General features: G+C 39.5%; 2 protein-coding genes across 2 annotated transcripts; one reads left to right on the top strand and one right to left on the bottom strand.

Moving 5' to 3' along the window:
- The first annotated feature begins 217 nt into the window (after window positions 1-217).
- On the top strand, window positions 218-1,895 carry LOC113303167 (reticuline oxidase-like). Its single transcript, XM_026552184.1, has one exon. It carries the CDS (start codon window positions 219-221, stop codon window positions 1,875-1,877), a length of 1,659 nt encoding a protein of 552 aa, XP_026407969.1. The 5' UTR covers window position 218; the 3' UTR covers window positions 1,878-1,895.
- A 10-nt stretch (window positions 1,896-1,905) lies between these two features.
- On the bottom strand, window positions 1,906-3,769 carry LOC113303168 (WAT1-related protein At3g30340-like). The gene is made up of 6 exons (XM_026552185.1): window positions 3,537-3,769; window positions 3,326-3,388; window positions 3,122-3,238; window positions 2,606-3,029; window positions 2,352-2,503; window positions 1,906-2,251 (listed from the first exon to the last, which is right to left on the bottom strand). The coding sequence occupies exons 1-6, from the start codon at window positions 3,719-3,721 to the stop codon at window positions 2,113-2,115; spliced, it is 1,080 nt and encodes a 359-aa protein (XP_026407970.1). The 5' UTR covers window positions 3,722-3,769; the 3' UTR covers window positions 1,906-2,112.
- Window positions 3,770-24,126: the final 20,357 nt, after the last annotated feature.

Raw genomic sequence — 24,126 nt, 5'->3', positions numbered from 1 at the left:
CACGGAAACTCAATAAATTATTAACATGTTAATTATTCGTTCTGAACACATAAATTACAGAACAAAAATCTACTAATCACAATCACAAATCTATTATTCAACTCAAACTAGCTAATATAGCCGGCCATTTTTACTAATCGACAAATTCAGTGTGATTTATACATACGCTAACTCTCACTCATAGTGGTAATCACTGTTAATTCAAGCAAGAAAAAAAAATGGCAATGAAATCTATGCTAAACCATTATTCCCTCTTCATTTTCCTTTTGATGAGTTTAGTAGTTCCATTTCTAAGTGAGCCAACAAATATTATAAGCTCTTGTTTAACACAAAATCAAGTTAAGAATTTCACACTTAATGCAAACTCTGGCAACGATACGTCAGAATTTCACAAGCTTCTTAGCTTTTCCATCCAAAATCTCCGGTATGCTGAATCCACGTATACTAAACCAATTGTGATCGTTCTTCCTGACACTAAAGAACAACTAGCAAACACTGTTTTGTGTTCTAAACAAGCTTCGTTAGCTATTAGAGTAAGATGTGGTGGACATAGTTATGAAGGATTATCTTCTGTTTCCACTAATTCTGGAGAGCTATTCATGATTATCGATGTTATGAATCTGAATAATGTTTCAGTTGATTTAGAATCTGAAACTGCTTGGGTTGAAGGTGGCGCAACACTTGGTGAGACTTACCAAGCAATCGCCGAGTCAAGTCACTTACATGGGTTCTCGGCTGGGTCGTGTCCTACTGTTGGAAGTGGTGGTCATATTTCTGGAGGTGGATTCGGTCTTTTATCAAGAAAATATGGCCTTGCTGCTGATAACGTTGTTGATGCAATTCTTATCGATGCTAATGGACGGTTTGTAGATCGAAAAGCCATGGGAGAAGACGTTTTTTGGGCAATCCGAGGCGGTGGTGGTGGTGTTTGGGGCATAATTTACGCGTGGAAAGTACAGTTAGTTCCAGTACCAGAAACTGTTACAAGTTTTATCCTATCAAGATCAGGTACACAAAATTCCGTAGCCAAATTAGTTCAGAAGTGGCAATTTGTGGCCCCTAATTTAGAAGACGAGTTCTACTTGTCAGTTTTCGTTGGAGCAGGTTTACCCGAGACTCGTTATACAGGTATCTCGGCTACATTTAAAGGATTTTACCTTGGCTCAACAGCTGAAGCCATATCTACTCTAAACCGAGAATTTCCAGAACTGGGTGTTGCTGAAGATGATTGCAAGGAAATGAGTTGGATAGAATCAGTTGTCTTTTTTTCTGGGTTACGTAATGGAAGCACTGTCTTGGATTTGAAGAACCGATACTTGGATGACAAGGGGTATTTTAAGGCCAAGTCAGACTATGTAAAGGAACCGATATCAATGAGAGGGATAAAAACTGCACTGAGAATACTCGAAAATGAGCCGAAAGGGTATGTGATTTTAGACCCTTACGGGGGAATTATGAGTAAGATTAGCAGTGATTCTATTCCATTTCCTCATAGAGCAGGAAACATCTTTGCAATTCAGTACTTAGTCGCATGGAATTCAACAGAAAATAGCAAGAACGACGTCTTCATATCTTGGATAAGAAATTTCTACAATTCTATGACAAACTATGTTGCAAAAGGTCCAAGGACAGCTTATGTGAATTATCTGGATCTCGATCTTGGACAAGTGAACTTGCTGAGTCTGACTAGAAGTACTACAATGGCCAGGTCCCAATCTGATGCAGTAAAGATAGCTAAGGTTTGGGGTGAGAAGTATTTCTTAAAAAACTATGATCGTTTAGTACAAGCAAAAACGCTTATCGATCCTGATAACGTTTTTTATAACCAACAGGGGATTCCACCGTTGTCAACTAGCCGTTTGCATTCAAATATATGAGCAATGAAAAAGGCAGGTATATCTGTGAAATGCTACATGCTTATGTTGATTTCTACATTTTTATGTATATTGTAATAGGATGTTTTCGGGTTTCTTGAAAATATTTTTGGTAAAGCTAAAGAAACACAAAGAACTGCTAATCCATGAGAACCTACTATGTTACATAGATCAATTGATGACAGAGTTAAAACCAAATATATGTGACAGTGACACCAATTGATTTCAAGGTGACTAGTCACACCTTAGTTGCTTGATCGATCTCCCCAAAATCTTCGACGTCTGTAACTTGTTTGGTTACACAAGCTTTTGCTTCTTTACTCTTACCCCACAAAAGAATATATAGACCAAGGATGACGAGAATCGATCCCAGAACACTGTAAATTTCAATTTGGATGTATTAGAATTTTCCTAGAGTAGTTAGACATAGATTTTAAATCTAGTTTTTAGTACTATCTTGCATAGGAGTTCTAATACCTTCCGAGATGAAGTTGTTCGTGCAAAATTGAGAAATCGAATATGGCTACTACGATTTGAATCAGAGGACTGAAGGCGGCAGTAAAAACAGGACCTCTTTTCTTCACACAGTATGCCATACCTACATAGCTCAACCCTGTCCCCACGATCCCCTGCACTCGCAAAGTGAAGCGTTTTAACACGACAATTTAAACAAATTTTTTTACTGAAGATTTTTTTTTTCTTCCTTAAAGATGAATGATGACATTATTTACCGAGTATAAGACAGTTATGGTCTGAATTTTTCCTTTCAGAACCCATGAAGAATAGTGCTGATTCGTAGCAAAGCTTAATAGAGCTGATTGAATTGCACCGAACAGGCTCATAATAGTAGTACTCGAGTACTGACATGGGTACATTTTACCTATTTTGGCTTGAATAAGAAACCATGAACACCAAAATACTGAACCAAAAATCAGAGCTATTGTTCCAATCGTCCAGCGTTCGGTTTTGTTATTCGGGTTCAACCAATTTAAGTGATTAGTTGTATGAATTGAGGTTATTGTTTCTCTAGAATCCGAAATATTTGTTATTGGCATTCCTTTGTAGAGTGTCAACACCATCGCACCACCTACACTTACAACTGTGCCAAAAACCTTTATGCTGCCACTCATACTTTTAATATCCACCTCTTCTAACCTGATTTTTAAACAACAAACATAGTCATTTAGCAGCAATTATTAGTATCAGTTTCTAAACAAACTGAAAGATTGAAGAATTTGTCCAAGTACCCAAAAGGTAGAGCCATTAGAAATGTGAGCACAGGCACCATGTTGATGAAGGCGCATGTAAATGTCGCCGAGGTATTTTGAAGCCCAAGAAGAAAACCGTATTGTGTAACCGTCGCCCTATGATAGACATCGAGAGTTATTTTCAGGATTTCCCAAAGAATGCTTAATGTCAATTACAACCAGAATGTATTAGCAGTTACTAACCCAAGCATGGCACTTATGAACAAGTGACACAAGATTCGAGATGTGAGTTTAGGCCTAGTTTTCCTGCATCCAAATCAAAACTACAAGATCTAATTGATTTTCTCATAGCAACAAAAAGACACAACCAAATTTAAGCTAAAGACACAAATGACTTGACAAAAAAAAAAAAAATCTCTGGAAAATGTAAGAGGATGAATAGAAGTATATATACCTCTCCCAGAAGTAGGCCATGGGGGCTAAGAAAACTGCGGCAAATAAAGTCCGATAGGTAATAAGAACCAGATGATCCATTCCATCATCAACAACTTTCTTAAGAAGTACATTTACAGTAGCTAAAGCAAATTCAATGACAACCATAAGAAAAGCTGGCTGCCATTCATCCAACCACTTCATCATCTCACTCTCAACCGTCCCTCTCTCGATCCCTCTCTGTGTTTGCTTGTGAACTTGTTGGACCTGAAACTCAACAAAAGCGACACACATATTTGTAGGCTTTTTGGAATAGAGATGGATTCTGTAGATTAAGTGGACAGAAAGCAAGAGATTAAAATTCTGTAAATGTCAATCAACACTTTAAACTATTTATTTTAACTTTGTCATTGTTTATATATAATTATTTGTTTGTCTACAAACAAATCCTTCTCTTTTTGTTTAAAAAAATATAGTGGGAATCAGTTAGAAAGCAGAAAATTCCTTCATTCATCACAACAGTAGCATCAGTTCTTTCAACTCGTACGTTCTTAGGTTCGTTACGGGTTTTCCTTTTCTTTAAATATTTGAACATGTTCTTCATATTAGTCTTGGTGGGTTTAGTGATTTACATTCTCTAGAAAAGAAACATGTTTTAATTAGCTTGAATGTGGTGCAGTAGTAGCATAAGTAGTCACTTCTCTTCTTTTGCATGCATAGTATCTAGTGCAACTTGTTTTTCTTCATCAGAGATGATCATCACCAGACCCTTAATGCTAAATCGTTGGAGGAGACATAAATGGAATTTTATATCTTATCTTATTTTATTTTTTTTTATTTTTTTTTGCGTTCTTTTTTTTTCTTCAGATCGGCAATTTTATGTCTAATCTTAATAGTGTCTTAACTTGGTAGCCAGGCTAGCTAGTAGCTAGAGAAGTGGGTGACTCTGTTCTCACGTTTTCATATTGTCCTATACAAGATTTAACAACTTGGCCAATTATGGCACATATGCTCTGTAGTTGTACAATCTATTGACTGATGATTAGCATATTATTGTTCGATGTCAGCAATATGACATCACATGTATCTAACAGTTATGAATAGTACCATTTAAATATGAGGAGCCATCCCTTCACACTTTTAATATCACGCTATCTTATATATTTTTTTTGAAGCATGCATTTTATTGATAAGAGATTACGTTATAATTTGTCGTGGGTATGTGGTACCCACTGAATCATGAAATAAAATTTGACTAATAAAAAGCGGGATTGTCTGGTCCCAAATTTTGGTTGATAAGTTTCCTAATTGGCTTTCATCTGCTGCATGATTGGCCAAACCATCTGCGGCTTGGTTTCCTTCCCTGTAGTTGTATTGAATGACAACCTGTGGGATCTGTTTGAATCTCTTCTTTATTTCCTCAATCATCCCTGAGATGTGCCAAGGAGGGTGGATAGAGGATGTGATGAAGCGCAAAAGATTTTCTGAGTCAGTTTCAAAGAGAACTTTTGGCCATTGTCATTCTGTTGTCGTTCTTGAAGCCAAAAGGAGAGCCCAAGTTTCTGCGGTTAAGGCAGTCGTAATTCCTAAAGGTTGAGCTAGAGCCATTAAAGTTCGTGCGTCGGGATCTCTGCAGATGAATCCTGCTCCCGCAAAACCTGGGTGATCTCTGGCTGCCCCATCTGTGTTAATCTTAATCCAGTTGATGTTTGGAATTGAACATCCTACCGATATTGTAGATAATCTTTTGCCTCCTCTTGGATGGTTATATATTGGTGCATCTCCTGGTGGGACCGGTGGTAAGGAATCTTGAGTCGCAGTGAATTCTTGTTGTAGCTTTTGAGTCCAGATTAAGATTTCGGCTGAAGTTGTTTGTTTTTGGCGGTATATTAGGTCATTCCTAGCTAACCATAGGGTCCAAAAGAGGAAGCAAAAGGAGGAGATTATAGTTGTTGGTGCATATGGTTGTCTGAGTGTTAAGGTGAGAGTGAGGGGGCAGTTGGAGTTTCGTGTGTTTGTAAGTTGAGTGATCAGGGTGTTCCAGGATGTACTCCCCGTTGGACAATGAATTAGAAGGTGACTCACCAATTCTGGATCAACACTGCATCTGGGGCATATGTCAGAGTTGGTCAAGTGTATATGATGTAGGAGAGAGAAGGTTGGTAATCCTTCATTGATTGCTTTCCACAAGAAAAGTCGAATTTTTAGTAGACATGGTAAAGTCCACAGGAATTTGGTGGGTGGAAGATGGGTATGAGTTGGTTGACCATGGGTTAGACATTTGTATCCTGAAGATGTAGTGTAATTTCCAGATTTTGAGTGTGGCCATATAATTTTATCTTGTGCGTTATTTTGGGGAAGGTGGATGTTTATGATTTTTTGGGCTATATGATTTGGAAGGGTGCTTAATTTTTCTTGACTCCAGGTATGAGATATTGGGTCGATGATATCTGCTACCATTCGGATAGGGTAGCATTGCACTGGGTCTGGAGGTGGTGAGTATGGAATCCAAATGGCTTCTACTAGAGTTGATAACCCATTTCCAATACGATGGAAAATCAGTTGTTGCATGACAGGGACAATTGATGCCAGTTGTCTCCATTGAGGACTAGAAGAGGAAGGTATGGTATGAATGCCTTGTAGAATAGGTTGTTGATCAAGATATTTTGCACTGAAGAGGCTTCCGCAAATGGAGTTAGGTTGTTCATGCAAATTCCAAATTCTTTTCATGAGGAGAGCCTTATTATGATCACTACTGTTCCTTATGCCTAACCCCCCTTCGGATAATGGTTTTGTTACTTTATCCCCAGAAAAAATTCCTAGTGATACGATCTATTTGTTTATGAACAGTCCTGGGTAGGTTTTGTGTTTGCATAATGTGGTTTGAGGTGGGGGTAAGGGAGGTTTTGATGAGAGTGAGTCTTTCAGTTGGAGTTAGGCATTTTGTCATCCATCCTTTAGCTTTCCGGGTTAATCTTTGTAACAGAGATGCGAAGGTTTGATTGGAAGCTCTTCCTTGTTTTAATTGGATGCCTAGATAGGTCGGAGGTTTTGATGTTGTTGACATATCGAAAAACTGTTGTAGTACAGTTACCTTGATCGGGTCTAGTCTTGGGTGGTGAATTGTTACAGATTTGGAGGTATTAATTACCTGTCCTGCAGAATTGCCATAGGATTGGAGAAGGGTCTTAAGGTGATGGTTGCTCTGATCCGAGGATTTATAGGTAATTAGTAAATTATCCGCATACATTAGATGAGAAATGGATAGTGCTTTTTTTGAAATGTTTAGTCCTTGAACTAACTTTTGGTTTTCAAGGTTTACTAGATTCGTAGATAGGATTTCAGCACATATGATGAAAATATAGGAAGATAATGGGTCGCCTTGTCTGATACCTCTAGTTGGGTTGATGTAGCCATGGATTGTACCATTTATGTTGACTGAATATGTAACTGATATGACACACAACATAATGTAATCTATAAAGGATGAAGGAAAACAAAGTTTTGTAAAAGAGGTTTTGATGAAACCCCAATCTAAACTATCATAGGCTTTCTGGATATCTAGTTTGAGAGCTATTTTTAAATCCTTGGTGAGGTTTGAGGTTCTGATATGATGGAAGAGTTCTCCGGCAATTGCTATGTTATCGTTGATTGATCTTTGAGGTACAAAAGCACTTTGGTATGGGCTTAATAAGAAAGGAATAAGGGGTCTAATTCGGTTGACTAGGATTTTTGAAATTATTTTATACGTGACGTTACAGAGTGCTATGGGTCTAAACTGTGAAGGTTTTGAAGGATGGTCTACTTTAGGTATTAGTGTTATGTTTGTGTGATTCATGAGAGGATGTATGTTTAGATTATTAAAGAAACTTTGAACCATTTCTATCAATTGAGAATGAGTTGTTTCCCAGAATACTTTTAAAAACTTACTTGTGTAGCCATCTGGACCAGGAGCACTTTCAGAGTTTATGGAGAAAAGAGCTTGTTTGATTTCTGCTATAGTTACTTCCTTCGTAAGAAGGTCTGATTGTCTGGGAGTTAATCTTGGCCTGATATTTGTAAAAATATCTCCATTTATCACCGTAGGTGGGGCCAAATATTATTGAGAATAATGATACAGAATGAGTTGAATAATATCTTCTTTCTTGTCAACCCAGTTGTTTTGTGGGTCTAAAATTGTTGTATATTGTTGCAGGCTCTGTGAATGGTGACTTTAGTATGAAAAAAGGTTGTATTGAGATCTCTCGATTGCAACCATTGGATTCTGGATCTTTGCTGCCAGTATGTCGCATGACATTGTAGTATCTCATCATGATCAATTCTTAGTTGTTTTTCTTGGATCAGCCAAAATTCCAGGTCGCCGCCCGATTATGTAGCACATAGATGTTGAGCGTGTTTTATCTTGGCTGTCGATTTCTTGATCATGGTTGATAGGTGGCCAGATTTTTCTTTGTTCCATTCCAATAGAGTTTGTCCGGTTGTTATGAGTTTTAATTGAAGATCAAGGTGTAGATGATGGATTTTCGACAAGGGTTAAAATCGTAAAACCCATAATTATACATACTCCGGATCCGGCAATCGGATGACTATTGAGACTCGTGTCTCTCCTCAAAGCATGAAAGCTCATGCCATAAATCTCTGACTGAGAAGGCTATCTCTCAGAGTATATGTAGATGTGTAGTCTCTTAGCTGAGACCACGGCACATCTCATAAATACTGAGCAATTTCAGTAATTATTTTATATAGAATCGAAATATTGGACGGCTCCTAGACAGATTGCCTGCTAGTATAGAGCGATAGCGTCTTCAGGATGCAATCTGGTTTTCCCTGACTGTATAAGAGAAATATGACGCTCCAGCAAGCTCATATTACTCCACCCTCAGATAATTAATGCTCCTAGACAGCATGCCTTCTAGTATAGAGCCATCAAGTTAATTATCTCTAATCGTCTGAATATCCAGCAATATTCTACGATTCTTTGTAATATTTTGTCACTTCAATTCGTGGTTTTCCCAGCAGAATTCCATGGGCTAGTAATAGATATTCAACGTACAGGCATCTGTACATCGAATAAGCCCTGACCAAAATGGTGCAAGTGTGTTTAGCAATAATGCACAAACTAGCATCTGAATGCGCGAACGAGCATTTCAGAACATGAACGAATGATGAACCTATGCAAAATAGGAAGAAAAATAATAATAATAAAATATTTGCAAAGGCGCTAGGGGACTGGGCTCACCAGCCGGCCAGTCATGCCATGACAAGTCCCGCGCCCAATTTTATATTTTATCATATTTTATTATTTTTTTCTAATCTCATGAAAATCCTTTCATTTGAGCAAATCTGCTTCGTTTCAAGGAATTTCCCTAATCTCATGATATTTCCTTATGTCAAAGAAATAATAAAATTAGGAAAGGTGTCGCGGGACCAAGCCCACTAGCCGGCCGGCCATGCCCTGGACGTGGACGGTCCCACACCTCACGGTTCCTTGTTATTTTATTATTTCCCTCATCCCATGAAAATTCCCTAAACCCATGAAAATTATTGTAAAATTAGGGAAACCGTGGGACCGGGCTCTAGCCGGTCCTACACGCCCCTTATTTTATTATTATTACTTGTTTTGTTTTCCTCATTCCATGAAAACTCTCCGATTTCAACAAAATACCTTGGTTTCAACAAATCTCTTTGATTTTATGAAAATTCCCTAATATCAAGAAAATTACATAAAATTGGGAAGAGTGCCCTGGGACAGTGTCCGTTGGCCGGCCGGCCATGCCCTTGGCCATTGCCGGTCCCACACTCCATCATTCCCTATTTTATTATTATTTTATTTCTCTCATCTCATGGAAGTTCCCTAATTTCATAAAACTCTCTAGTTTCAGGGAATTTCCCTCAATTCAGAGAAAATACATAAAATTACATAAAACTGGGGAAAATGTGTAGGACCGTGCTTGTCAGTCGGCCACGCCCACGCCTTGCAATTCCCTGTTTTATTTGTTATTTTTCATCATCTCATGTATTTTTCCTAGTTTCAGCAAAACCCTGGATTCTGCATATTTTCTCAAAATGTTGCTCAAACGCGCATCGAAAAATATTGAAACTCTCAGGACTGAGACACGGACACTATAGTGACACGGGCACATCCCCTTGACCGACCAAGGGTGTCCCTAAGGCTTGCAAACAATCGGTCCCACACGTTTTAATGATTTTAACCTAATTTGCTCAATTGCTCATATTAGGTTCAAACTCTTTTCAAACAATTGAGGGTTTGCTTAAACAACCATAAATTGGTCCCACGAACACCAAGAGCCAGTCTCATGACCTCTTGGTCGGTCCCTCATCTTTTCATGACTAGGTTTTATTATCTGACGCTCACACGATCATTATTTCAATGAATGATTAAACCAGCATTTAATCATTCATTCACCAACTGGTCCCCAAGAGACTTTGGTATTTTGCTCATTCGAGCATCTGTGCGTTACATGGTGGACTTATCATCCCAGGTAGTTGGTCCCTTACCTCCGTGCAGTTGATTTTCAATAAATCATCAATTTAATTAAAATTAGGATTTTTGAATCCAGAGCTCTGCAAAAACGTGATTCTGAGCAGATTTAAATACTGATAATTTTATGTTGATCCCATGATCAACACTTTTATTTATTATACTCGACACAACAGTCAGTATCTTAAATTAATATTTTATTTGGTCCTGCTATCAACAATTCAACAAATGAGCAATATTTGCTCAAACCAACAATATTTGCTCAGACTAGCAATATTTGCTCAAACCAGCAATATTTGCTCAGATTAAAGAATATTGGTTCAACTATGAATATTCAACAATTCAGCAACACTTGATCGTCTTAGGTTATCAACATAATAATTCCTCGTCTCAGCAGACATTTAATTCATGAGTTTCAGAATATTTGCAAATCATGTTCAACTCAGCAATACATGGACTCATCGTCCCATAAAGTCAGCAACTGACTCCACAATCACGAGACATCAATCGTGTCACATGGGGGATTATTAACTAGGGTTTTGGTCTGGCGTTCTACGGAACGTGTGTTCATACACATGACGAGAATGTGAGCAAGTCGTGCAATCAGTTGGAAGAGTCAACAAAGTAGTGGGTGGAAATTTAACCAAGTTTCCGCACGATGAGCAACTGGTTTTGACATGATTTCCCACTTCCCCACTCTATGATTCTAGCAACTGTCACACTTCATGGGATCATGGTGTTTTCAACTTAGCAATATAAAAGACCTCCGAATCATGATTGAAAAGGACATGGAATTCCTCGGCAAGTTCATACAGACAATCTTTCGTCTACACGAACTCATCGTCTGAGCAATCACTCTCAATTGAGTAAAATTCAATCATTCAGAGCGTTCTTATGTTGAATTCACAACACACCTACAATCTCAGATCACCATTGATCTCACACATTTCTCAGCTTCCCTCCTACAGATCAACCCATCCTCTCTTGTGACCGAATTGACTCTGGAACGACCATTGTTCTTGGTTTAGGCCGGAGTCCTACAGATTGATCTCTCGAACTTAAGCACTCCCTTTTTGCAGTGCATCTATGTGAGGTTCAACATTTCGCTCGGTTCAAGGAGTCTCCACACGGACGTCTCTTCAATTCCGTAAAAACCAGCAAATCGTTTTTTCCCAATCTATAGATTGGTGACCACAGTGGGAGATTAATCTCTTAGTTGCAATCTCAAGTTTTCACAAGATGTTTGATCTTAGGATCGCAGATCCTAACACAAATAATGATAGCACTAGCGACGATACCAATAATGGTATTCCATAAACAATTCCTTCTTCTGACAATGGTGGAGATGTTACTCCTCCCAGAAATCATTCACTCTTCGACCGGCATCCCGAAGAAGTCAGAGAAAATCCGCCTACCATAGGCGATCTCATGAAGGTGCAGGAAACTCTTGCCAAGAATCAGGATGACATGGCTGCTACACAGAAGGAGCTGTGCAATTATCTCGAAACTCTTATTGATAAGATGTCAGAGAAGGATCAAGGAAAGAGAAAATAAAAAGAGACATCCCCATATGCCGATCCTGAAGTATTTCCAATTCATACAGTGGATGACAGCGAAGTCCGCAAAGCTGCAGACGACCCATCCAAAGGAATCATCAAATTTCATTACTCGGGAAGATTTAGAACGCCTTTTGGAGAACCGTGGAAAAGACAAGACATCACATGTCCATCGACACCAGCCTCCATTCCCTGCTGCTACGCAAAGGATTCCTCTTCCAAAAGGTTATACCTCTCCAACCTTCACTCTGTATGATGGAACAGATAATACTCGAGAACATGTCTCTTGTTTTCTGGAAGCCTTGGGAGAACATGAACACAACCATCTTGTTCGCCTCAAGGAATTTTAAAAATATTTAAAGGGCAAGGCATATAACATCGCACCAGGAACTATCAACAATTGGGGAGAAATGATTAACGCTTTCTACAGAAAGTACTTCTTTGTGTCGTAGAAAATCACTCTTTCTGATCTTGGAATAATGTTTCAGAGGAGCAATGAACATCCCAATGACTACGTGAAAAGATTCAGAGTCCAGGCCCTGGACTGTCATGACCTAAACGTCATAGAGAAACAACTGGTAGATCTGTGTATCAACGACATGATCCCGGTCTATAGAGCTTTATTGGATAATCTTCGTCTCCAGACCTTCTCAGAACTTCATGAAGTGGCAAAGAGATCGGCAACTACTGCACCCGCTTTACTGGAAAGAACAAAAGCTACAAATCTGAGGAACCGTGAGAGACTCGAGGTAGCAGGTGTATGACCAACAAGCAGTACAACCTCCAGACTTCCACAAATGATGTTGCAGAAGTGAGCAAACGGAAAGCCGAACAGAAGCGCAAGCCTGCATCTTCAGCTCCTCCAAAGGCATCAAGAAAGGGTAATCAAACCCGGGATGCACAAACTCCAACTCAAAACGCAGATCCAGTTGAACCTGACTTCCCTCTCTCCATTGAAGAGGTTATTGAATTTATGGATGCTTGGATCTAAGACGGTGAAATCAAGCTGCCATATGTCAGAAAAGAACCAACTGAAGAGGAAATGGAGAACTTTCGCTACTGCCATTTCCATAGGTTCTTCAATCATCCCACCAACGACTGCATGGTCTTGAAGCGCATATTCAACGAAAAGGTCGAATCAGGGGAACTTAACTTGGGGACTGAAGGAGTACACAGGGACCCTCTTCCAGTCAGGACTTCCTTCATCTCCGAACAACCAGTCAAAGAAGCAGTTCAATCGTTGATCGAGCATGTCTATGAAATTGCTCTATCTGTCTAAGACACAAAGGAAAGACATGCTCACAGCACCGAATTACATTGTGTCAGAGTCTATCCATTCCAAAAATACTCCTTGAACCTTCATCCACAGACAAGGAGATGCACGGTCGGGAACTGCTTACCACAGTCCATCTCAAAGGAAATGAATTCGGAAGAATGTTGATCGATGTTGACGCCAGCATCAACATCATTCCACTGAAAACTCTCAGAGCCGCTGGCATCACTCGACAAGAAGTTACTCGTGATCCTATATCTATCAGAGACCTTGAAGGAACGCTCGGAAACACTTATGGCTATATCACTCTCAAAGTGAATATAAGTTCAACCTGGACAGAAACCAAGTTTCACATAATCAGGAAGATCCAGGATATGACATGTTCTTCAGACGAGCGTGGATCCATGCTGAAAAGATGGCTGCTGACAAAGCACCTTTGGTTGCATATCTCTCCAACGAAGTAAATTCTGAGCTAGAAGACTTGACAGACATTCCATCATCAGGGCCCTTGGATAAATTTTGAACTTTGAAGGTGTTGAAGAAAGAACCTTCAAAAGATGCATAGACATTTATCAAGAGGTTCCGCACTCAGGAAAGTCTCATTCCTTACATGTCTATGTCGTTTACTTCCTCACATGATATCCTAGCATGGGGACTCAATTATGATAGCAACTCTGCAAGACGTTATGAGTGGATAGCATCACCACATTAATATCTTACCAAGTGGTTAAATCTTACGACTCTCTGAATCGAACATCTCACTGAGACGATGTCCAAGCATGTCAAAGAATATTTTGGGCGATTCTCCATAGCCTTGCAGGAGTGTCCATATACTCAGGGCCAAGAAGATCAAACCTAAGACATTCGATGCTTAAGGGATATGACGCTTCAAGGCTCAAGCATCTAAGAAGCCTTCAAATTGTACTCCCAATCAAAGAATACACCTTCTATAATGGTGCCTCTAGCTTCAGCACAAATATCTCGAAGATGATACACTGATTCAACACCAGCACTATCAAAGTGTAACTGAACTAAATCGATAAGTCTTCATTATCCCATGATAAGGCTTCTGAAGCAGATGCAACATCATTTATCCATGGATGGAACAAACTCCTTCAACACACTGGGGAATTGATCTTAATGAATGAAAAGCGATGCTGTTATCTTCCGCAACAACATCAATTCCCTGACAAAGCCACTTCGCGGCTCACTGGATGAAGGAGCAAGACTATGTCGACAATCATGGTTCTAGCCTTTTTGGTCTCTGGAGAAACTCCGACCATAGTATCTTCATCAACAAGGATATCTGTAGGAACTCAATCCATGGTATCAACATCAACAAGAATGTCTAGAGAAAGATCAATAGTGTCCTGAGCATCAACAATGGTCTCAGGAGCAACATCCTCATGACAGGGCTTCGTCAACTAACCATTCTCTGAAGTGTTACTCAATGAAGCGGGCTTATCCAAGCACTAATGATTCATATTAATATGTAGACATGAAAACATGTTCACATGAAAGTATTTCCAAAGATTGCACGACGGACGGGAACAAGCCAAAGTCTTCTACAAGATGATCTCATCACCTCTACAAATGAGATATAACATACTTCAGCCTACGGGTTTACAAAACGTACCAATGGGTGAGGAATGGGGCAAAACTTCCTCAACTAAAGATGTTCCTCTATGTCTCTGCTACAACATACCAAAAGGGCACATTAATCGGACGTACGATCTGAAAGATATGGCCTCTACCGTCAGGTCTACGAAATCTGAAAAATTTGTACGGGATTACAAATTACAAATGTGCATCCTTCGTTGGCTGACCTCTACAACTCAAAATTGAGTGATTCTTTTCTCATGTGATAACTCGGCCTGTTAGATTCAAATGTTGGGGTCAAACGTCGAACTCCGACGTCGTATGAGGTTTCTACAGCTTCCAGAGCGTACAACGTGCAAGCAGCAATTCTTAGACGGGATTCATAACTTCCATAGTCGATCGGTGTCCACCAGGTCTTTCCACCAAGTACTTCATCAAGGTACCTCCAACTTAGACCACCTAGGTCTTACATCAATTTTTCTACCTGGGTCCTCTGTCCAAGTCTTGCCAGAAGAAGAGAAAATGAAAAGGAGAGATTCAATAATATACTGGGGACTGACGGTCCACTGATCATGACGATCAGTTTCACAGTCCAAGACCCATGGCACCAGACTCTCATGTGCTAATCATTCATCATAAAAGGAATGCTACCACCGGGACATGAAACCATGGTCATTACATCATCCCCTCTCGAGAGCAACCTCAACTATGGTCCCGTGACCATGGTTTCAGAAGTGATGTTTCTACGACTAACATAAGCATGATGGCACTGCAAGCACCATGCTCATGTATCAACCAAGGGGTTCAGATTTCAAATTAATAAATGGTATTTAAATCCTTCATCAAGTGTTCAAGACACAAGAAAATGGTCTAAAGACACAACAGGGGTGTTTTACAACAAGCTCGTCTGAGATGATTTTACATTGTCCTGTACAAACCGACGAGATGGGAGCAATTAGTGAAGAATCTAAGGATGGGTATACCATTATCTTCGTATGGATGTCCTCTACCACATATCCAAAATTCACAGCAATTGAAGAAACGAGCAAGGATATGTGGCCGAAACATTGGGCAACGTACAGTCTGAAAAAGTTCTAAAAGTCTCCTGGAAGTTTACTGTTTCTCCTTTTTCAGGCCCTAAACATTCTCAACACTCGAAATTCTTCATTGTTAAAGCTTGAAAATCTTCTGAGGATGAAAAAACATGGGTAGACCGCAGAAATCCGACATCGGACGAAGATTCTACAACGTTTTTATTGAAAGACCGACTTCTGAATTTTCTTATGACGAATTATGACGAAATTTCATCGTTCTCCACATCTGAATCAGGATCTACACCATCAACGCAAATCCTGACTTCATCTTCAGCCGACAGTCTCATTTGCTGAAGTCGACAATGCTTCTACTGATAAAGGACGACTCCCAGATGATCGAGAGACATACAAAGTACCAGCTTTCCAGCGTCTCTGAAAAGTTGATTCACCTCGGCATGAACATCTGCAGAAGTCTTCATCTTTGACTTGATATTTCTGGAGCATTCTCCGGAAGAGACAGAAGGGTGGTTGTAACCAGAAGTCACCACTACCTGAGGCGAAAGACATGGAATCATGGATATACCAATAACAAACACGCAACAAAAATGGTAACAATCCAACTCTTACATATTCACAATTTCACTAGCTGTAGTGATTATAACGTCAGAATTTCGAAAAACTTGCTCGTTCCTTCAAACCTGCAAAGACGAGCAAGATTCGTTATTAAAAATCATGACTTGATTTTCATAAAACCATGAACAACCCACATGAATTTTAACATCCACTGGTTTTTCAAAAATTGGACAGACGTCCATTCTACAATTGTGAAAAATTACATACATACATTATTTCACCATATATAATTGTCTACTTCCAGCAGTTGTTCAAAATCAAAACATTGGTTTTACAAAAAATATATATTTAAAGGTGAAACTCGCGTAAGTTTGAAAAACAACATATGTTTATATATATTTTTGCTCCCTCGCGCGAGCATCTGTCTTTGAAGCGAGAGTATAATTTCAAAGATTTCTGGAAGCTCGAAAATAAAATGTTCATGAAAGCTCATAAACAAAATTTTATTACTATGAGACGCACGTCCGTTCAAAAAAAAAAATCCTCTCGTACGAGCATCCACCTTTGGAACGAGAGTTTATTCCACTTTGTGAAATATCACATGTTTAAAAAAATAAAATTTTGTTTTTCGTGAATGCTCATAGACAAAAATTTTATCATTAGACTCAGGTCTATTTCGTTTGTTTCTTAAACTAACGAACGAACGAGTGTCCGCGCTAAAACGGATTCCTTTCGGTCCCGACCCGTGAATCCTAGGCCAACCAAGGTTCCACCATAAAATCAACGGTTCTACACCAATTAATGCTCGTTGGATGACGCTCTATTATGCCACTGGGGTTTTCATTCAAACCATGGTTTGCTCATTCAGTCGAAATCCGGTAACGTCTTATCTTATGACTAAGTTCAATTACTTATTTTGTCTGTAACTGGAAAATTACCATTCAGTGCTAACTGAGGAACATGACTGTCCCTCACTAAGCAAGGGACTTAATGTAGATGGTGGATTTTCGACAAGGGTTAAAATCGTAAAACCCATAATTATACATACTCTGGATCCGGCAATCGGATGAGTATTGAGACTCATGTCTCTCCTCAAAGCATGAAAGCTCATGCCATAAATCTCTGACTGAGAAGGCTATCTCTCAGAGTATATGTATATTTGTAGTCTCTCAGCTAAGACCACGACACATCTCATAAATACTGAGCAATTTCAGTAATTATTTTATATAGAATCGAAATATTGGACGGCTCCTAGACAGATTGCCTGCTAGTATAGAGCGATAACGTCTTCAGGATGCAACCTGGTTTTCCCTGACTATATAAGAGAAATATGACGCTCTAGCAAGCTCATATTAATCCACCCTCAGATAATTAATGCTCCTAGACAGCATGCCTGCTAGTATAGAGCCATCAAGTTAATCATCTCTAATCGTCTGAATATCCAACAATATTCTACGATTCTTTGTAATATTTCGTCACTTCAATTCGTGGTTTTCCCAACAGAATTACATGGGTTAGTAATAGATATTCAACGTACAGGCATCTGAGCATCGAATAAGCCCTGACCAAAATGGTGCAAGTGTGTTTAGTAATAATGTACATACCAGCATCTGAATGCGCGAACGAGCATTTCAGAACATGAAGGAATGATGAACCTATGCAAAATAGGAAGAAAAATAATAATAATAAAATATTTGCAAAGGCGCCAGGGGACGGGGCTCACTAGCCCTCCAGTCATGCCATGACCAGTCCCGCGCTTTACTTTATATTTTATTATTTTTCTCCGTTCTCATGAAAATCCTTTTATTTGAGCAAATCTCCTTCGTTTCAAGGAAATTCCCTAATCTCATGATATTTCCTTATGTCAAAGAAATAATAAAATTAGGAAAGGTGTCACGGGACCAAGCTCACTAGCCGGTCGGCCTAGACGTGGCCGGTCCCAAACCTCACGGTTCCTTATTATTTTATTATTTCCCTCATCCCATGAAAATTTCCTGATTTCATGAATTTTCCCTAAACCCATGAAAATTATTGTAAAATTAAGGAAACCATGGGACCGGTCTCTAGCCGGCCGGTCATGCCCTAGCCGGTCCCACATACCCCTTATTTTATTATTATTACTTGTTTCATTTTCCTCATTCCATGAAAACTCCCTGATTTCAAAAAAATACCTTGGTTTCAACAAATCTCTTTGATTTTATGAAAATTCCCTAAAATCATGAAAATTACATAAAATTGGGAAGAGTGCCCTGAGACAGTGCCCGTTGGCCGGACGGCCATGCCCTTGACCATTGCCGGTACCACACTCCAGCATTACCTATTTTATTATTATTTTATTTCTCTCATCTCATGCAAGTTCCCTAATTTCATAAAACTCTCTAGTTTCATGGAATTTCACTCAATTCAGAGAAAATACATAAAATGACATAAAACTGGGAAAAATGTGTGGGACCGTGCTTGTCAGCCGGCCATGCCCTAGCTGTGGCCGTTCCCACGCATTGCAATTCCCTATTTTATTTATTATTTTTCATCATCTCATGTATTTTTCCTAGTTTCAGCAAAACCCTGGATTCTGCATATTTTCTCAAAATGTTGCTCAAACGCGCATCGAAAAATATTGAAACTCTCAGGACTGAGGCACGGACACTATGGTGACACGGGAACATCCCCTTGACCGACCAAGGGTGGACCTAAGGCTTGCAAACATCCGGTCCCACACGTTTTAATGATTTTAACCTAATTTGCTCAATTGCTCATATTAGGTTCAAACTCTTTTCAAGCAATTGAGGGTTTGCTCAAACGACCATCAATTGGTCCCACGGCCACCAAGAGCCGGTATCATGACCTCTTGGTCGGTCCTTCATCTTTTCATGACTTGGTTTTATTATCTGACGCTCACACGAGTATTATTTCAATAAATGATTAAACCAGCATTTAATCATTCTTTCACTTACTGGTCCCCAAGAGACTTTGGTATTTTGCTCATTCGAGCTTCTGGGCGTTACATGGTGGACTTATCATCCCAGGTAGCCGGCTCCTTCCCTCTGTGCGGTTGATTTTCAATAAATCGTCAATTTAATTAAAATTAGGGTTTTTGAAACCAGAGCTCTGCAAAAATGTGATTCTGAGCATATTTAAATACTGATAATTTTATGTTGATCCCATGATCAACAATTTTATTTATTATACTCGACCCAGCAGTCAGTATCTTAAATTAATATTTTATTTGATCCTGCTACCAACAATTCATCAAACGAGCAATATTTACTCAAACCGGCAATATTTGCTCAGATTAGCAATATTTGCTCAAACCAGCAATATTTGCTCAGATTAAAGAATATTGGTTCAACTATCAATATTCAACAATTCAGAAATACTTGCTCGTCTTAGGTTATCAACAAAATAATGCCTCGTCTCAGCAGACATTTAATTCATGAGTTTCACAATATTTGCAAATCATGTTCAACTCAGCAATACATGGACTCATCGTCCCATAAAGTCAGCAACTGACTCCACAATCACGAGACATCAATCGTGTCACATGGGGGATTATTAACTAGGGTTTTGGTCTGGCAGTCTACGGTACGTGTGTTCATACACACGGCGAGAATGTGAGCAAGTCGTGCAATCAGTTGGAAGAGTCAGCAAAGTAGTGGGTGGAAAGTTAACCAAGTCTCCGCAGGATGAGCAACTGGTTTTGACATGATTTCTCACTTCCCCACTCTATGATTCCAGCAACTGTCACACTTCATGGGATCATGTTGTTTTCAACTTAGCAATATAAAATACCTCTGAATCATGATTGAAAAGGACATGGAATTCCTCAGCAAGTTCATACAGACAATCTTTCGTCTACACGAACTCATCGTCTGAGCAATCACTCTCAATTGAGTAAAATTCAATCATTGAGAGCGTTCTTACGCTGAATTCACAACACACCTACAATCTTAGATCACCGTTGATCTCACACATTTCTCAGCTTCCCTCCTATAGATCAACCCATCCTCTCTTGTGACCGAATTAACTCTGGAACGGCCATTGTTCTTGGTTTAGGACGGAGTCCTACAGATTGATCTGTCGAACTTAAAGCACTCCCTTTTTGCAGTGCATCTGTATGAGGTTCAACATTTCGCTCGGTTCAATTCCGTAAAAACCAGCAAATCGTTTTTCCCCATCCACACAAGGGTAGGTTCAGTATATTGTTGTTGTTCCCAAGCTGTTTCAACCACTTGTTTGAGCTGAGGATAAGTGTTGATGGTGGATTTTCAACAAAGGTCAAAACCATAAAATCATGATGCATGTTTTTGACACGGCTTTCAGGCATGAAACGATTCATATTTTACGAATCCCTGATGAACATGTATGTCGAAAGCCCTCCACTAGCTGAGCGTTTGATCCCTGACATTTCATCGTGCCCTCTTTGTATAATAACATAATTTGGCGGTTCTCTGTAAGATTGAGAGCATTAACGCCCTAAGGACGTCGGTGATACTCACTGTTCCCTGAATACATGAGAGAGATTCCCCTCTACATAGAAGAACGATTGGGCGGTTCTTCGTAAGATTGAGAGCAATAACTCCTTCAGGACGTCGGTGACACTCACTTTTCCCTGACTATGTAGAGAGACCGTGTATAGACCCAGGCGGTTCTCCGTAAGATTGAGGGCAATAACGTCTTCAGGACTTTGGCAACACTTGTTGTTTCCTGACTATGCACCTCAGAACCGGTATGATGCTTTAACTGGCTAATATCCCTTCTGCAATAGATTAATTCTACCGTGACATTCACCACTGAATTCCTAGAAGATAATCTATTTTATGTCATTACTCCGATTTCATGATCGAATCCACGACTGATCTCATGGAATAGTAATAGATAATCTCATTACTCATATTACATGATCGAATCCACGAGTGATCTCATGGGATGGTAATAAATACTTTCATTACTCCGATTCTATGGTCGAATCCACGATCCCATAGAATGGTAATACCTATTTTTTTATTATTCTGATTCATGGTCGAATCCACGGCTGATCCTATGGATTGATAATAATAAACTACTCACTTTTATTGCTCAATTTCATGAAGCATTCTCCACTGAATTTCATAGATTAGTAATAAATACTCAACAATCGGGCGTCTGAACTATCACTGAGTAAGTTCCATCTAATGGCACAAGTGTACTCAACAATGATGCACGAATGAGCACCCAATTGTGCGAACGAGCATCCAAAAATATGGACAAACGAGCACGAAACAGGAGAGAGAATATAATAACATTAAAATAATTGAGAAGCGCCCATGGGCCGGGCCCACCGGCCGGACGGTCATGCCTTAGCCGTGGCCGGTCCCATGCTTCCTCCATTATTTTTCCTTATTTTGTTGTTTTCATAAACTCATGAAGACTCCTCCATTCTAACAACTTTCCTTGTTTGAGCAAAACTCATGGTTTCTCCATATTTTTGTGGTTTCATGAAAAATAATATTATAAAATAGGTAAAGGTGTTGCGATACCGAGCAAATTATCCGATCGTCCATGCCCTAGTCGTGTCCGGTCCCACACCTAGCAATCCTTAATCTTTCATAAATTGTTATTTCTCTCATCTCATGAAACTTCCCCGTTTTCAGCAAAATCATGGTTTCCCCATATTTTCTCAATATTGTGCAAACCACGAAAAAGCCCAAAGTCAACATGGTCACATGACCGACTAGGCTACTCACAAAAATATATTAAAATATTATTATTTTAATATTCACTAAATATTGATCAAACGGGCATACTTGCACATTCGAGCAAAATCAAGAATTTCAGTCAAAGATCGAACTCTTCTGAAAATCCAAGATATTGCTCAAACGCACATAAAAAAATGCCGAAACTCTCAGGACTGAGACACGGGTATTATGGTGACACGAGCATGCTACCTTGACCGACCAAGGGCAGCTCTAAGGCTTGCAACGATCCGGTCCCACACGTTTTCACAATTTTGACCTAATTTGCGCAATTGCTCATATTGGGTCGATACTCTTCCCAACCAACTTGATATTTTCTTAGTCGACCATCATCTGGTCCCACACTCTCAAGGGACGGTTCCATGCCTTCTTTTCCGGTACCTCACTCCTCCATAAATTAGGTTTTATTACCTAATGCTCAGACGAGCACTATTTCAGTAAATGATGAAACCAACATTTAATCATCATTCTTTCACCAACTTTGGTGCACGCTCACTCAAGGATTGGGCACCACATGGACGTCCATAATTCCATGTGGTCGGTCCTCTCTCACTTGACCTATTTTCAGCGGTCCACCGATCTCATCGACTGAAAATCACCATTTAATGCATACTGTGGAACATGACTGTCCCTCACTAAGTGGGGGACTTAATGTTGATGGTGTATTTTCAACAAAGGTCAAAACCATAAAATCATGATGCATGTTTTTGATACGACTTTCAGGCATGCAACGATTCATATTTTACGAAGCCATGATGAACATGTATGTCGAAAGGCCTCCACTAGCTGAGCGTTCGATCCCTGACATTTCATCGTGCCCTCTTTGTAGAATAACATAATTGGGCGGTTCTCTGTAAGATTCAGAGCATTAACGCCTTAAGGACGTCGGTGATACTTACTGTTCCCTGACTACATGAGAGAGACCCCCTCTACATAGAAGAACAATTGGGCGGTTCTCCGTAAGATTGAGAGCAATATCGCCTTCAAGACGTCGGTGACACTCACTGTTCCCTAACTATGTAGAGAGACCGTGTATAGACCCAGGCGGTTCTTCGTAAGATTGAGGGCAATAACGTCTTCAGGACTTCGGCAACACTTGTTGTTTCTTGACTATGCACCTCAGAACGGGTATGACGCTTTAACTGGATAATATCCCTTCTGCAATAGATTAATTCTACCGTGACATTCACCACTTAATTCCTAGAAGATAATCTATTTTATCTCGTTACTCCGATTTCATGATCGAATCCACGGCTGATCTCATGGAATGGTAATAAATAATATCATTACTCCAATTTCATGATCGAATCCACGGGTGATCTCATGGTATGGTAATAACTACTTTCATTACTCCGATTCTATGGTCGAATCAACGATCCCATATATAGAATGGTACAACCTATTTTGTTATTATTACGAATTCATGGTCGAATCCACGGCTGATCCTATGGATTGATAATAATAAACTACTCACTTTTATTGTTCAATTTCATGAAGCATTCTCCACTGAATTTCATAAATTAGTAATAAATAATCAACAATCGGGGACCTGAACTATTACTGAGTAAGTTCCATCTAATGGTGCAAGTGTACTCAACAATGATGCACGAACGAGCACCCAATTTTGCGAACGAGCATCCAAAAATATGGACAAACGAGGAATCCCGCACGAAATAGGAGAGAGAAAATAATAACATTAAAATAATGGAGAAGCGCCCATGGGCCGGGCCCACTGGCCGGCCGGCCATGCCTTAGTCGTGGTCGGTCCCGTGCTTCCTCCATTATTTTTCCTTATTTTGTTATTTTCATAAACTCATGAAGACCCCTCCATTCTAACAACTTTCCTTGTTTGAGCAAAACTCATGGTTTTTCCATATTTTCATGGTTTCTCCATATTTTTGTGGTTTCATGAAAAATTATAATATAAAATAGGGAAAGGTGTTGCGGGACCGAGAAAATTAGCCGGCCTTCCATTCCCCAGTCATGGTCGGTCCCACACCTAGCAATCCCAAATCTTTCATAAATTGTTATTTCTCTCATCTCATGAAACTTCCCCGTTTCAGCAAAATCATGGTTTCCCCATATTTTCTCAAATATTGTGCAGACCACGAAAAAGCCCAAAGTCAACATGGTCACATGACCGACTAGGCTACTCACAAAAATATATTAAAATATTATTATTTTAATATTCAAGAAATATTGATCAAACGGGCATACTTGCACATTCGAGCAAAATCGAGAATTTCAGTCAAAGATCGAACTCTTCTGAAAATCCAAGATATTGCTCAAACGCACATCAAAAAATGCCGAAACTCTCAGGACTGAGACACGGGAATTATGGTG

The sequence above is a fragment of the Papaver somniferum genome, chromosome 8 (assembly GCF_003573695.1).
Source record: "Papaver somniferum cultivar HN1 chromosome 8, ASM357369v1, whole genome shotgun sequence".
NCBI lineage: Eukaryota > Viridiplantae > Streptophyta > Magnoliopsida > Ranunculales > Papaveraceae > Papaver > Papaver somniferum.
Note: the sequence above shows the minus strand (reverse complement) of the source record. Positions and strands in the feature narration are given on the sequence as shown.